This window comes from Gigantopelta aegis, unplaced genomic scaffold (assembly GCF_016097555.1).
Source record: "Gigantopelta aegis isolate Gae_Host unplaced genomic scaffold, Gae_host_genome ctg8043_pilon_pilon:::debris, whole genome shotgun sequence".
Lineage (NCBI taxonomy): Eukaryota > Metazoa > Mollusca > Gastropoda > Neomphalida > Peltospiridae > Gigantopelta > Gigantopelta aegis.
The window spans coordinates 1-12,796 of record NW_024536261.1 but is presented as its reverse complement, the minus strand read 5'-3'; the positions used below and the strand labels follow the sequence as shown (position 1 = coordinate 12,796).

Sequence of the window (12,796 nt, the reverse complement as noted above, 5' to 3'; positions counted from 1 at the left end):
TTTTATTTGATGGTAAGCAATAATTCACAAATGTCTCAAATACGTATCTGTTGGATGTCTACAGAATTTCCGGGTTCCCTACTGATAGAATAATTAATAACTGGATAATGACTGTTTAATCCCCATCGACTCTACAGTATAAAATCTTCCAATGCCCCCCAATGAGTTCTGATACAAAATCCTACGGATTTGTGCTTGTGCAACTGAAATGCCAAAAAAGTGTATTGAGCAGTTAACACTAAATAGTGTGGTATATACAGTTTTGGACTAAAGAATTAAGTAAATAATATTTAGTTTATTGCTTTTTGGTTAAACATTTACCTCACTGTCTGTCCTTATGTGTCTTACTATCAACTATTCCAGGATACAAGTCAAAGGGCATTGGTTGCAAAGGACAAGGGAAAGAGTGTGTCTAACATAGGATAATCATTCTTGCAATCTTATGCTAATGAGTGTCAAATTACAAGAAGAAAACATTGTGAAATAATATCTGACAAAATATATGAAATATCCATGTCATGTATAAACTTGATACCATAACGAGTGTATTTACCTTGTCCGGCATGCTTACAGCATCATCAGATACCATAACGAGTGTATTTACTGTGTCCGGCATGCTTACAGCATCATCAGATACCATAACGAGTGTATTTACCTTCTCCGACATTCTTACAGCATCATCAGATACCATAACGAGTGTATTTACATTGTCTGGCATGCTTACAGCATCATCAGATACCATAACGAGTGTATTTACCGTGTCCGACATGCTTACAGCATCATCAGATACCATAACGAGTGTATTTACCTTGTCCGGCATGCTTACAGCATCATCAGATACCATAACGAGTGTATTTACCTTGTCCGGCATGCTTACAGCATCATCAGATACCATAACGAGTGTATTTACCTTGTCCGGCATTCTTACAGCGTCATCAGATACCATAACGAGTGTATTTACATTGTCCGGCATGCTTACAGCGTCATCAGATACCATAACGAGTGTATTTACCTTGTCCGGCATGCTTCCAGCGTCATCAGATACCATAGCGAGTGTATTTACCTTGTCCGGCATGCTTCCAGCATCATCAGATACCATAGCGAGTGTATTTACCTTGTCCGGCATGCTTCCAGCGTCATCAGATACCATAGCGAGTGTATTTACCTTGTCCGGCATGCTTCCAGAGTCATCAGATACCATAACGAGTGTATTTACCTTGTCCGGCATGCTTACAGCATCATCAGATACCATAACGAGTGTATTTACCTTGTCCGGCATGCTTACAGCATCATCAGATACCATAACGAGTGTATTTACCTTGTCCGACATGCTTCCAGCATCATCAGATACCATAACGAGTGTATTTACCTTGTCCGGCATGCTTACAGCATCAGCATACACATCCTCATCTGGTATGTCCTTAGTTTTTATCGATTTTTGTACTTGCTTCTGACGTCCTGCATCTCTTTCATAGTTACCTTAAATAAACAAATAAATGGAGGCCATAGTAGAATTCCCATAATATTAGTCTAAAAAAAAAAAAAAAAAAAAAATAATGAAAACAACAAAAAAACACAACCAAAAAATAAAAAATAAAAAATAAACTAAAAACCCCAAAACAACAAAACAACAAACAAAAAATCCCACACACATCTAGTCCAACATCAAATGTTATGATATCAGATCAAAAAATATAATTTCAGTGTCTAGAATTTTTTTTCAATCTTATTTATTAAAATTCTAAATTAATTGGTCACTTAGTACCTTGTAAAATATCCATGAGGTAATTGGTACATTTCTTTGACTTACATTTGCAGTAATCCAAATGGATTCTGGTGGAATTTGACCAGAAGTTTGCTCATGCAGATCATGAACACACACAGCCACACACACACACAGCCACACACGTACACACACACACAGCCACACACGTACACACACACCACACACACAGTCACACGCACACAATCGCAGCCACACACACAGCCACACACATGCGTGCAAACACACACACACACAATCACAGCCACACACACACCACACACAGTCACACACACAATCACAGCAACACACACACACACACAGTCACACACACAATCACAACCACACACACAGCCACAAACACACACAGCCACACACACACACAGACACACACACACACAGACACACACACACACACAGACACACATACAGACACACACATACAGACACACACACAGACAGACAGACACACACACAGACACACATACAGACAGACACACACACATACAGACACACACACACACACACACAGACACAAACTCCCCAGACATCAACATGAAACAAATTGAAGGGAGTAATTAACTGCTCCTCTAACTTGGATTCTGGAGATCTATTACAGATATAACCATATCAATATCATATCAATTCACATGCTAAGAGGAGCTAAACATTTCTTTTTGAGGGAGTAATGGGGAGCAAGAGTGACAGCTCCCCTTACACAGTCCTACACCTCAACCATCAGGTCAAAGTTCACACACAGAGGGGAGTGATGGGGAGCGAGAGTGACTGCCCTCCTTACATAGTCCTACACCTCAACCATCAGGTCAAAGTTCACAGACAGACAATATTGGAAGAACTTCAACTCATTATGTATTTATATATACACATCCACTGTCAGGCACTAGAGGAAACCATGGGAGCATGGGATCCAGTCCTACATCCCAACCATCAGGTCAAAGTTCAAAGAACTTCAACTCATTATGTATTTATATTTATCCTATAACTTACCCATGATATCCATGTCATAAACCCATGTGATAATTTAGTTTATAAACCCGGTTAATAATGGTATGCAAATTTGCAAGGTCTCTAGGTAATGTGTTGCTGTGGATGGGTCATTTGCTTACAAGCCAACAAGACCCGTGTACCTGAGCGTAACGTTTTCAAAGATATGTTTAAATTGTGTGACATCAACTTAATCTGTACTAATCATGATGACATCATATTATCGATGGTGGCGACTTTAGTACTGTGATTTACTAAAAAATTAATTAAAATGTTATTTTAGAAGTGTTATAGGATAAATAGAATTCGCTACTTGTGTTTTTTAATATGTAAAATATCAATCTCGTCTAGTTAATTGGTATTTGTCGAGGCTCGGTTGATATTTTCCATATTAAAAAATACTCGTGACGAATCCTCTATATACACTTCCACTGTCAGACACTAGAGGAAACCATGGGAGCATGGGATCCAGCTTCAACAACCAAATCAAAAGTGGTTTTACAAATCTGGTTATGTCCATGAGATTTCAATTATGTTACAAACAATGAGCGTCTTGGTCTCACTACACAGATCACTTCCGGGTGAGAGTTCATTCATCACAGTCCACTATAGTTCCTAATTGTGGCACATGTTATGGTTCACATATTCACTTTTAGGAAATGGTGAAGAATTAAAACAATATGTATGTTTAATGGTAAGCCTTCTGGCTGTATTTTGCCCATGTTATTTTGTAATATTGTGCATCGACCTTTTGGGACATGGGTATATAGCGCAAGTGACAGCCGGAGTGAATCGGTTAATGAACCACCTGTTCAGACCGGTACTACAGCCAGATGCGGTCATATAGCAAAAAACTGAGATGGAATTGTTCACAATTTTGGAGTGAATATAAATGCTTATATAATGTATGTTCGCAATGGTGTATGTTGTTAGTGCCAACGAGAACCCGTTCTATGGGCAATCTTCACTTGAAGTTGGGCAGTTTAACATGGGTTTCAATAGCAGATGACATCTGTGTAGTGAGACCTTAGCTGAAACAGGTGGAGATAACTCTATTCCAGATGGCAAGACGATCGACAGGGTCCCAGAAACCTGGGTCCGGTTGTTCGAAGCCTGGGTTAACTTAATCACTGATTAAGACTAACTGTGAGTTAAATTCCTTAACCCAGGGTTGGCTAATCACTGGTTAAAAAAACGTTGCTGAAACACACTTTTAAAAACTCTGGGTTAGTAAACTCAGGATTAGTTTTCACTAACCCAGGGTTAGTCTTCAATAACTCAGGGTTAAGTGCAGTTAACCAATCAGTGTAAAGTAAATGTACTTCCTGTTGTCAACATTAAATTTGCCTGTCCGTACTGCTAGTGCTTCTGTAATTTTCAAAAATGAACAGCAATAAACAGGAAAGGTGAGCAATACGATTTGCTGATAATGTTAGATAATTAGAAAATTTGTTTCTAATTTTCATTATTATTCATACTTACCTAGTACTAGCACAACAACTATGCTATATAATAATTGAAAACAAATTCTAACAACAGGGGTCCTAAAAATCATAAAAATTAAATTCTTTGGCCTTGTTGATCTGGCACGTGTGAGGTCATGTGACACACACCGAAAGTTAATTCGTCTTTCTCCATTTTAAGTCAATTTCTACGAGTCATGTGGATCCGATATCGGTAATTTTAAGGAATAAACAAAAACGACTTAGTAAAATTAATGGTTTTAGTGGTTTGTAAAGTTTTGTATTTAGATACTTACTTTTCCCTACTTTATTGTTTATAAAAATGTTCCTGAACTGTGAAGAAAAACCTCATAAATGAACGACATGTCGATGACAACAAATCGGATGTTCACTGCGCGAACCGTGCACGAGAAAACAAAGTGAACGGAATTTGAAGCATAACGCAGTTAGGGACGTTGATGATACATATGCACATATACATTTTATTGATTATTATCCACAATATACATATATTTTCTTTATTATTACTGACTTCCACCCTCATATCTCAGTATACGTGTAGACAAACGTCAACTGGTAACCATTCACTGCAGTGCATACTATAGACCGTCCTGTGCAGAACCGTGCTGTGTAGGAACGTCCTGTACAGAGCCGTCATCACTATATATATTTTTTAATACGCACACGCACACGTTAAATATATTTTTTTTTTTTTTTTTCGAGTATTATCCAAAATATACATATATTTTCTTTATATACAAAATATATATTTATTCCCTTTACTGTTAATGTGTTTTCCACCATATCTAAGTATATAAAATACTAGACCGCCCTGTGTAGGAACGATACAAAATATATATTTATTCCTTTTACTCAAATTACTGTTAATGTGTTTTCCACCATATCTTAGTATATAAAATACTAGTCTGCCCTGTGTAGGAACGTCCTGTACAGAGCCGTCATCACTATATATATTTTTTAATACTATTATCCACAATATATATATAATTATATATATATATTTTCTTTATTATTACTGACTTTACTGACACACACACCCCCCCCCCCCCCCCCCCCCCCCCCCCCCCTCAGTACACGTGTAGACAAATGTCAACTGGTAACGACTGGTAACCATTCACTGCAGCATATACTATAGACTGTCCTGTGCAGAACCGTGCTGTGTAGGAACGTACTGTACAGAGCCGGTAAGGTTTTGGTCCCTTATGATCGTGGTATAACAAAGAATGACGAAGCAATGAAAAAATACAGCTATTGTCCGAGTTTGTTGGACCCTGACGAGTGACGTGCCACCTGTTTTATTATCTCCCCTGTTCTGAGCTAAGACACCCATTGTAACTTCATGCATGCACCATCATTTTATATCAGCCATGAATTAATACATAGATTTATTCTATTTCGTGCTAGTCATGTTTCAAGTATTCTTCAGCTATTTATTTATTCATTGATGTTCGATTCTAGGTGTATAAAAATAGCTCACTGTTCCTGGTCTGTGGCGGAGGTTTTCCAAACTGAAATGTCTTCACTGCAGATCCATTGGTCTGGTTCAAGGGGGATGGCCTTTGTGGTTGACATCTCCAGAAAGAATCAACGTCTGCTGTGAAATAAAAACTGGGTATGATAAAACAAGTATTTTGAGAGTACTGATAAAGCAATACATGTGCCCTACTGGGCCCAACAAATTTTTCATATCTCTTAAAGGCGCTCAGTCACGGATGGTTGACCTAATTAATGACCCAACAAAGTATTATATGATAATATATACACTTGATTTGTACCTAAAAGTACTTTATTGAACCATATACATAACCACTATATCCCACCTATTATTGATATTTTATAAAAATAATTGAATTATATCGATGGTCCATAATTCAGAGAAAAATAACAGCTATTTGGAGAGCAGAGGTGTGACGTATTATTTTGAGTCACGTGATGGGCATCCCCCGAATAACAGCAGTGTCAAAACGATTTACCAAGCTTGTGTAACGAGAACGCTTGACCATCCTCTGCGACGTAGGGCAAATATAAGAAAACAACAATGAAAATAAGTTATTAAAAATTAATAAAAACCTGTACTGAATGATAACAAGTTTATACATTAATTTATTTTAGTAACAGAAGCATCTGTAGGTAAATTTATCATTAGTCGTACACAAACACCTTCATTTTCCACCTTGTCAAATTCATTATTATGCAAAATATTCCATAACAGCTGACTTGGGATAGGAATTTTAAAAGAATACTCTGAACTAGATGGTGTTTATATACGATGTGACTATATATACGACGGCCGTGTATATAGCCTCCGCTAACAAGGGCTGGCTATATTCACAGCAAAAATGTATATAGGCAGTAAATAGGTATTTGATTGATCCATATTACCAAACCATCTGAAACAGGAGGAATACATACCGGGTACTAAGTACTGTACGAACAGTGCATTTTCTGAACAGGAGAGGGGGAGGAGTGTATATGAATCTAGTGGACCCTTTTGTGTACGTTTTCCATAGACATATGAATAGCGTAATATTGTCACTACAGTACTAAAAATAAACAATAATCATAAAAATAATAATAATAATAATAACAATTACAAATCATAAGCTGCTGAGGTAGATTATCTGAAAGAGAAACTAACTACGGACAGTACACAAACTAACTACGGACAGTACACAAACTAACTACGGACAGTACACAAACTAACTACAGACAGTACACAAACTAACAACAGGGCTTGAACTTAATCATTTTTCCTTGATTGCAATTTTGACGCTGCTTAAATTTTGTTTAAAGTTAATTTTACCGCATATAAATAAAGGTTATTTTGCTGTATTTAGTCATATTTCAAATGCGCAAAATTGCGAGGGGCAATAAAACTCAATATATATTTTTTTTATACCACTGAGACCACTCCCGGTTCCGCCTCTAAATTTATGTAATGTTTCTGTAACAACCACCCCCACCCACCCCACCACGACATGATTTTACCAACATTATAATACATGTAGTAATAATAATAGTAATAATAATAACAATAATAATAATAATACACAATTATTACTACTACTACTACTACTACTAGTACTGCTAATAATAATAATAATAATAATACACACACACAAATGGCAGGCTGAACTTGTCCCTGCACATAGAACTGGATTCAACTGGGTTAAGTAATAATTAAGCCAACGTTTGGATGGCAAAACATGCGACAGTATACTGGGTTTTTTAACGCTATACATTAAACTGAATGACCACTTTGCGAATCAGTCAAAATAATTTGCAAACATTTAATGAAAAATAACTGGCTGGTTGTAGGCCACATTGGTGACGCTGGAAAACATGTTATTCATTTTCGAACCAAGCAATATAGCATTGCAACTCTCTCCCCTGCAAGTGCACCATGACTGGTACATCAACGGCCATGGTATGTGCTATCCTGTCTATGGGATGGTGCATATAAAAGATCCCTTGCTGCTAATCAAAAAGAGTAGCCCATGGGTTTCCTCTCGCAATATCTGTGTGGTCCTTAACCATATGTCCGATGCCATATAACCGTAAATAAAATGTGTTGAGTGCATCGTTAAATAAAACATTTCCTTCCTTCCTTCCTCTCCCCTGCTAAATTCCATGGAAGGGGACTAATAACCCACATACTTTCTCAGTCTGTGTGTGTGTGTGGGGGGGGGGGGGGTTAAAAAAAGGAGATTGAATGATTTTCCAATGATCAATTATAGTCGAAAATAGATCAGTCGGGCTCTATACTATCGATTATAAAAAACCCAGCAAATATATATTTTTATACGCATTTTGCCATAGGTAGGACAGTACCCGGTACATAACATGGCATTTGATGCATGGTACCAATCACGAGGCACTGCATGGTGAGCAAATCTATAACCAATCCCTCTACCACAAAACTACATCTGACAATTGAAAGAATTAGAATCCACTCTATTCAAATTACATGTACTACAAGTACATGCATATCTTTCTCAAGTATTCAAAGAAAAGAATAATATATAATTCATTCATTTAAAATAAATATTAGTGAACATCTATTAAGTACCTTTCATTTTCTCAAATATGTCTGCAACATGACTTAGTTTGATGTCCTTTTTTCTGAGAACTTTAATTAACTTGTTAAACCAGTCATCTTTACGAGACAGAATATCCAGCAATTCTGAGGCTGCACTATGGGGTCCCAACTGGTTTTGCCTTGCTTCAATTCTCGACTGAAAAAAAAAAAAAACACAACTCGTATACATCCTGAGTGAAAACTGATGTATGATACATGTGTAATAGAAAAAAAATCTCCACTGAAGAGATTCGAACCGTGGACCCTTTGTGTGAGAATTTGACTGACCTAACAGGGAAGTACCCACTAGCACTATACCAACACTACTAAATATGTGTACTCCCCCACACATTAAAATACAAGTAATTTTACATATAGAGGGGTAAAATGGTAATAATGTGTACTACCAAAGTACAGATCCATACCCTGAGTATTACAGTCATATTGTCAAACCTGCAAAACATTTCAATACAGTTGTAACAGAGAGAAGGTAAAGTATGTGATGTTTAAATGAAGAAATACTTTCTAAAAATAACTAAAGCTTGTCGCGATAACCATTACTTCTCAGACAAATGCACGTTTTAAAGTTTGTTTTGTTCAACAACACCACTAGAGCACATTGATTAATTAATCATTGGCTAGTGGAGGTCTAACATTTGGTAATTCTGACTCGTAGTCATATCAGAGGAAACCCGCTACAATTTTCCTAATGCAGAAAGGGATCTTTTATATGCACTTTCCCACAGACAGGAAAGCACATATCATGGTCTTTGACCAGTTGTGGTGCACATGGAATGAGAAAAACCCCTATCAGTTGAATGGATCCACCGAGGTGGTTCCATCCTGCAATGCAAGTACCTCAGGCGAGCACTCAACCGACTGAGCTAAATCCTGCCCCTGCATTTTCAGAATTATGAAAAATGCAATTTCGGGATATTACAAAAACCTGGATGACCAGAACCACTTCAGATGTACGAAAAATGAACATTTCTAAATATTAAAATGTAAGTAATTATAACTTAAATTATAACAAAAATGGCTTTAATAGTGAAATTTGCTAAATGTTAAATTTGTGCCATTTGTAGATCCACAATCATTTTGGCTATCGGCAGACTTTGTCTTTTAAGGTGCACGAGTGCGATCGCACTCATACAGAGAATGTAATTTCAATCTGGCGAGTGTGAAAAATTATTTTGTGACCATATTTGCCAAATCAGGCAAGATTGCAGGAAGTTTACCAGGCGGGGTCTAGACTGTGGTGACCAACGTTTATAGGTGGGATGAGTCATGCTTCCCAGGAAAATATATTGAAAAAAAGAGAAAATTTTGCTTGCACAGGGAGGGGTTTCGATTGTCGAAACTATCGCCCTGCACACCCACCAAAAAATAGCCAATACTCTTTGGGGTCCATATTCAACTGTGAATAGCTACACTAAGGATGCTTCCTCTAAACCACTTACATGTGAAACTGATATATTTAACTTTAAACTCACCTCTTCTTCTTCTGAAAGACAGAAAATGTCCAGATGACATATTACTAGAGATGGTACTATTAGTTTTTTAAATTCAGGCTTCATTCTACGTTTTAGATCTTGTTCTTGGGTTGCATCACATGGTGATGCCATTTTTTTCAGAACTGAAAAAGAAAAGAATTTTTTTAATTTAATTTACGAAACTGATAACTGATATTATTATGTACATAACAATCAAATATATAGATCTACAGAAACCATAAAAGTGATATTTGGTGAAAAGTCATTTTTCACTGTATTTTAGTTACAGTGAAAATATAGAAATCATATTTATATTTTTGTAAACATTAATGAATCAGTTATCTCCCTTGTAAATTATTACAAGTTTAAGTTTGATGATTACCAATGCATCTAGTCATATTTGAAAAAGTAATTTAAACAACCGTACATGTACCTATAAAAAATGGATATGAAGTGCAGTTACGATAAAATGTCTAAAACTGATTGAATACAAACCTAAATAATGATGACACAATGTCCTGTCGTTGAGTGTAAGTTTTTAAACTTGCCGGTATGTTTGCACAGCAGTATTACTAATATTAATTAAATAAAGATACTTTTCATTTGTATTTCTTTTCAAAATATCATGGTCAAGTAAATTTTCAACAAAAGTTCAACCAGAAGAAATATACCATGGCGTTACATGTTTTCAACAGGATCAGCAAACGACATTAACAAAAAAAGTGAAAGATATTGTCAAAAACCAGGACAATGTATGCAATAAACAGACCATTTTGTGGTGTTTTTTCGAATATGATTTTGATGTCAACGAGTGATGTGTGAAAAACATATTGTGACTCGCTGCTTCGCAATTTGTTAAAACATGTTTTTTCACACATCACTCATTGACATTAAAAATTGTATTAAAAACACCCGAATAAAATAGCCTCTATTTATTTTCTTTAAGTAACCGTACTGCATGGTTGAATGACATGCCATTATATCTGCCCTTTGCTCAACAAGTAGTTTCATAAAATGATTTGTCTTCTTTTTTAAAATAAAGTTTACTGACACCAGAAAACAAATATGGTAGTGCCAGGGTTGGGCCCTGGTATTGCTACTTTACAATAATTTCATAGGCTAAACATTGTACTAAGTGAATAGTAATGATTAGGGCCTCTACTTGGATTCGAGTACTCGAGGGTCAAACTCAACTCAGACCAGAGTACCCGCCACTTACTAGATGATAATGAGACTAATTAGGGAATAAGTGAAATATCATTATATATCTTAATTCCAGCGCTAACATGGATACCAAATCATTCCACTGTATTGCATTCCACACATTCGACTTGTTTTCCCTCCATGTCTCATAGCCCAATAATATAACCTGCGGCAAGCATATGGCAAAATGACATTAAAAATATAACAAATGAGAGTGCTCTTCCTTGCTCGGGTACTTGAGTTCTATGAATGGACTCGAGTCTTGCTAGACTCAGCCTGTGCTAGACCCGAGTGCTCGTGGAGAACCTAGTACACTGATATATACCATATTAATCCAACAGTAATTATGAAGCTAGATATGTATGTACATGAAAATGAATCACTCCCCTCACTTGTTTTTATAACAACGTCTGCATTCTCTGGTAGGGTATTGCCATCTGCATAGTAACAAAAAGAATACTTTTTATGAACATCACCGGGTATTGTGATGTGGGTTTTTTTACATGTACATACTATTATTACATTTTAGATAAATTTCATGCGTTTTGACTGGTCAATAGCCAATGCATACCACAAGTACACCGTATCATTTGCACGAAAATACAGGATTTGTGGGAAAATATAGAATTTGCCTGGGTGTACGATTGATTGATTGATTGATTGATTTCAACTTATTTTCGTGCTTATATCCAATTAAGGTTCAAGCACGCTGTCCTGGGCACACACCTCAGCTATCTGGGCTGCCTGTCCAGGACAGTGGGTTAGTTGTTAGTTTGTTAGTGGTTAGTGAGAGAGAAGAGGGTCTAGTGGCCTTACACCTACCCATTGAGCCCTTAAGAACTCGCTCTGGGTCGGAGCCGGTACCGGGCTGCGAACCCTGTACCTACCAGCCTGTAGTCCGATGGCTTAACCACTGCGCCACCGGGTGTACGAAATGCCACGTGACTTGCTCAACTGGTTGTACGAAAATACAAACTGCGGATGAGACCAACAAAATTTTCTCAACATGCCTCAATGATTAAATTTGTTAAAAGTATTGAATTCATTATGAATGGCGAATACCACAATTCGGTAAATTTTATTTTTACTGTTTATTTGAAGATTTCTTAAGCATCATTGGCCAAAAAATATGCTAGATTGTCATTTTTCGTGTATTAAAAGCTAATGCTAGAATATAGCATTACGTAATCAGTTACTGTGTTAGAACTTGGGCTAATTATGGAGAAGATATAGGCACCTACATTATTAGCAATCATTGTAAGGGATCATAACCTATAATACTTTAGTCTCTGGGGAAATTATAACATTTTCCATCTAATAACCTTAACCCCTAAAATTGTTATGGTCATTATTAGCCATTTCAATAGATCATGAGGCTCCATCATTTCTGTAATTTTGCAATATATAGAGTCTATTTCATGGTGTTCATGAATACGATTTTTATGTCAACTCGTGATGTGTGAAAACAATATTTTCACACATCACAAGTTAACATAAAAATCATATTTGAAAAAACACCATGAAATGGCCTAATTATTATATACATCTTTCCTAATTTTTGACTATATCTTTGGCTTTTAAAAAAAGAAAAAATTTCTTATTCTATCAAAAACATGTAATGCCATGATATATTTTACTCTGGTGGAAGTTTTGCTGAAATTTACTTGACCACGGACTTTTTAAAAGAAATATGAATAAATATTACCATTATTTAGTTGTTAAATTAATAATCATTTAATACTACTGTTGTGAAAACATACCTGACCTTGAT

At 36.3% G+C, this 12,796-nt stretch overlaps 1 protein-coding gene across 1 annotated transcript; it reads right to left on the bottom strand.

Annotated features, from left to right (window-relative positions):
- Window positions 1-553: 553 nt before the first annotated feature.
- Window positions 554-9,965, bottom strand: LOC121366972 (the record flags this gene model as incomplete). Its single annotated transcript, XM_041491193.1, has 4 exons — window positions 554-1,479; window positions 5,729-5,845; window positions 8,321-8,486; window positions 9,823-9,965. Coding segments are annotated over 4 exons (1,352 nt in total), but the record flags the coding sequence as incomplete, so codon positions are not given.
- Window positions 9,966-12,796: the final 2,831 nt, after the last annotated feature.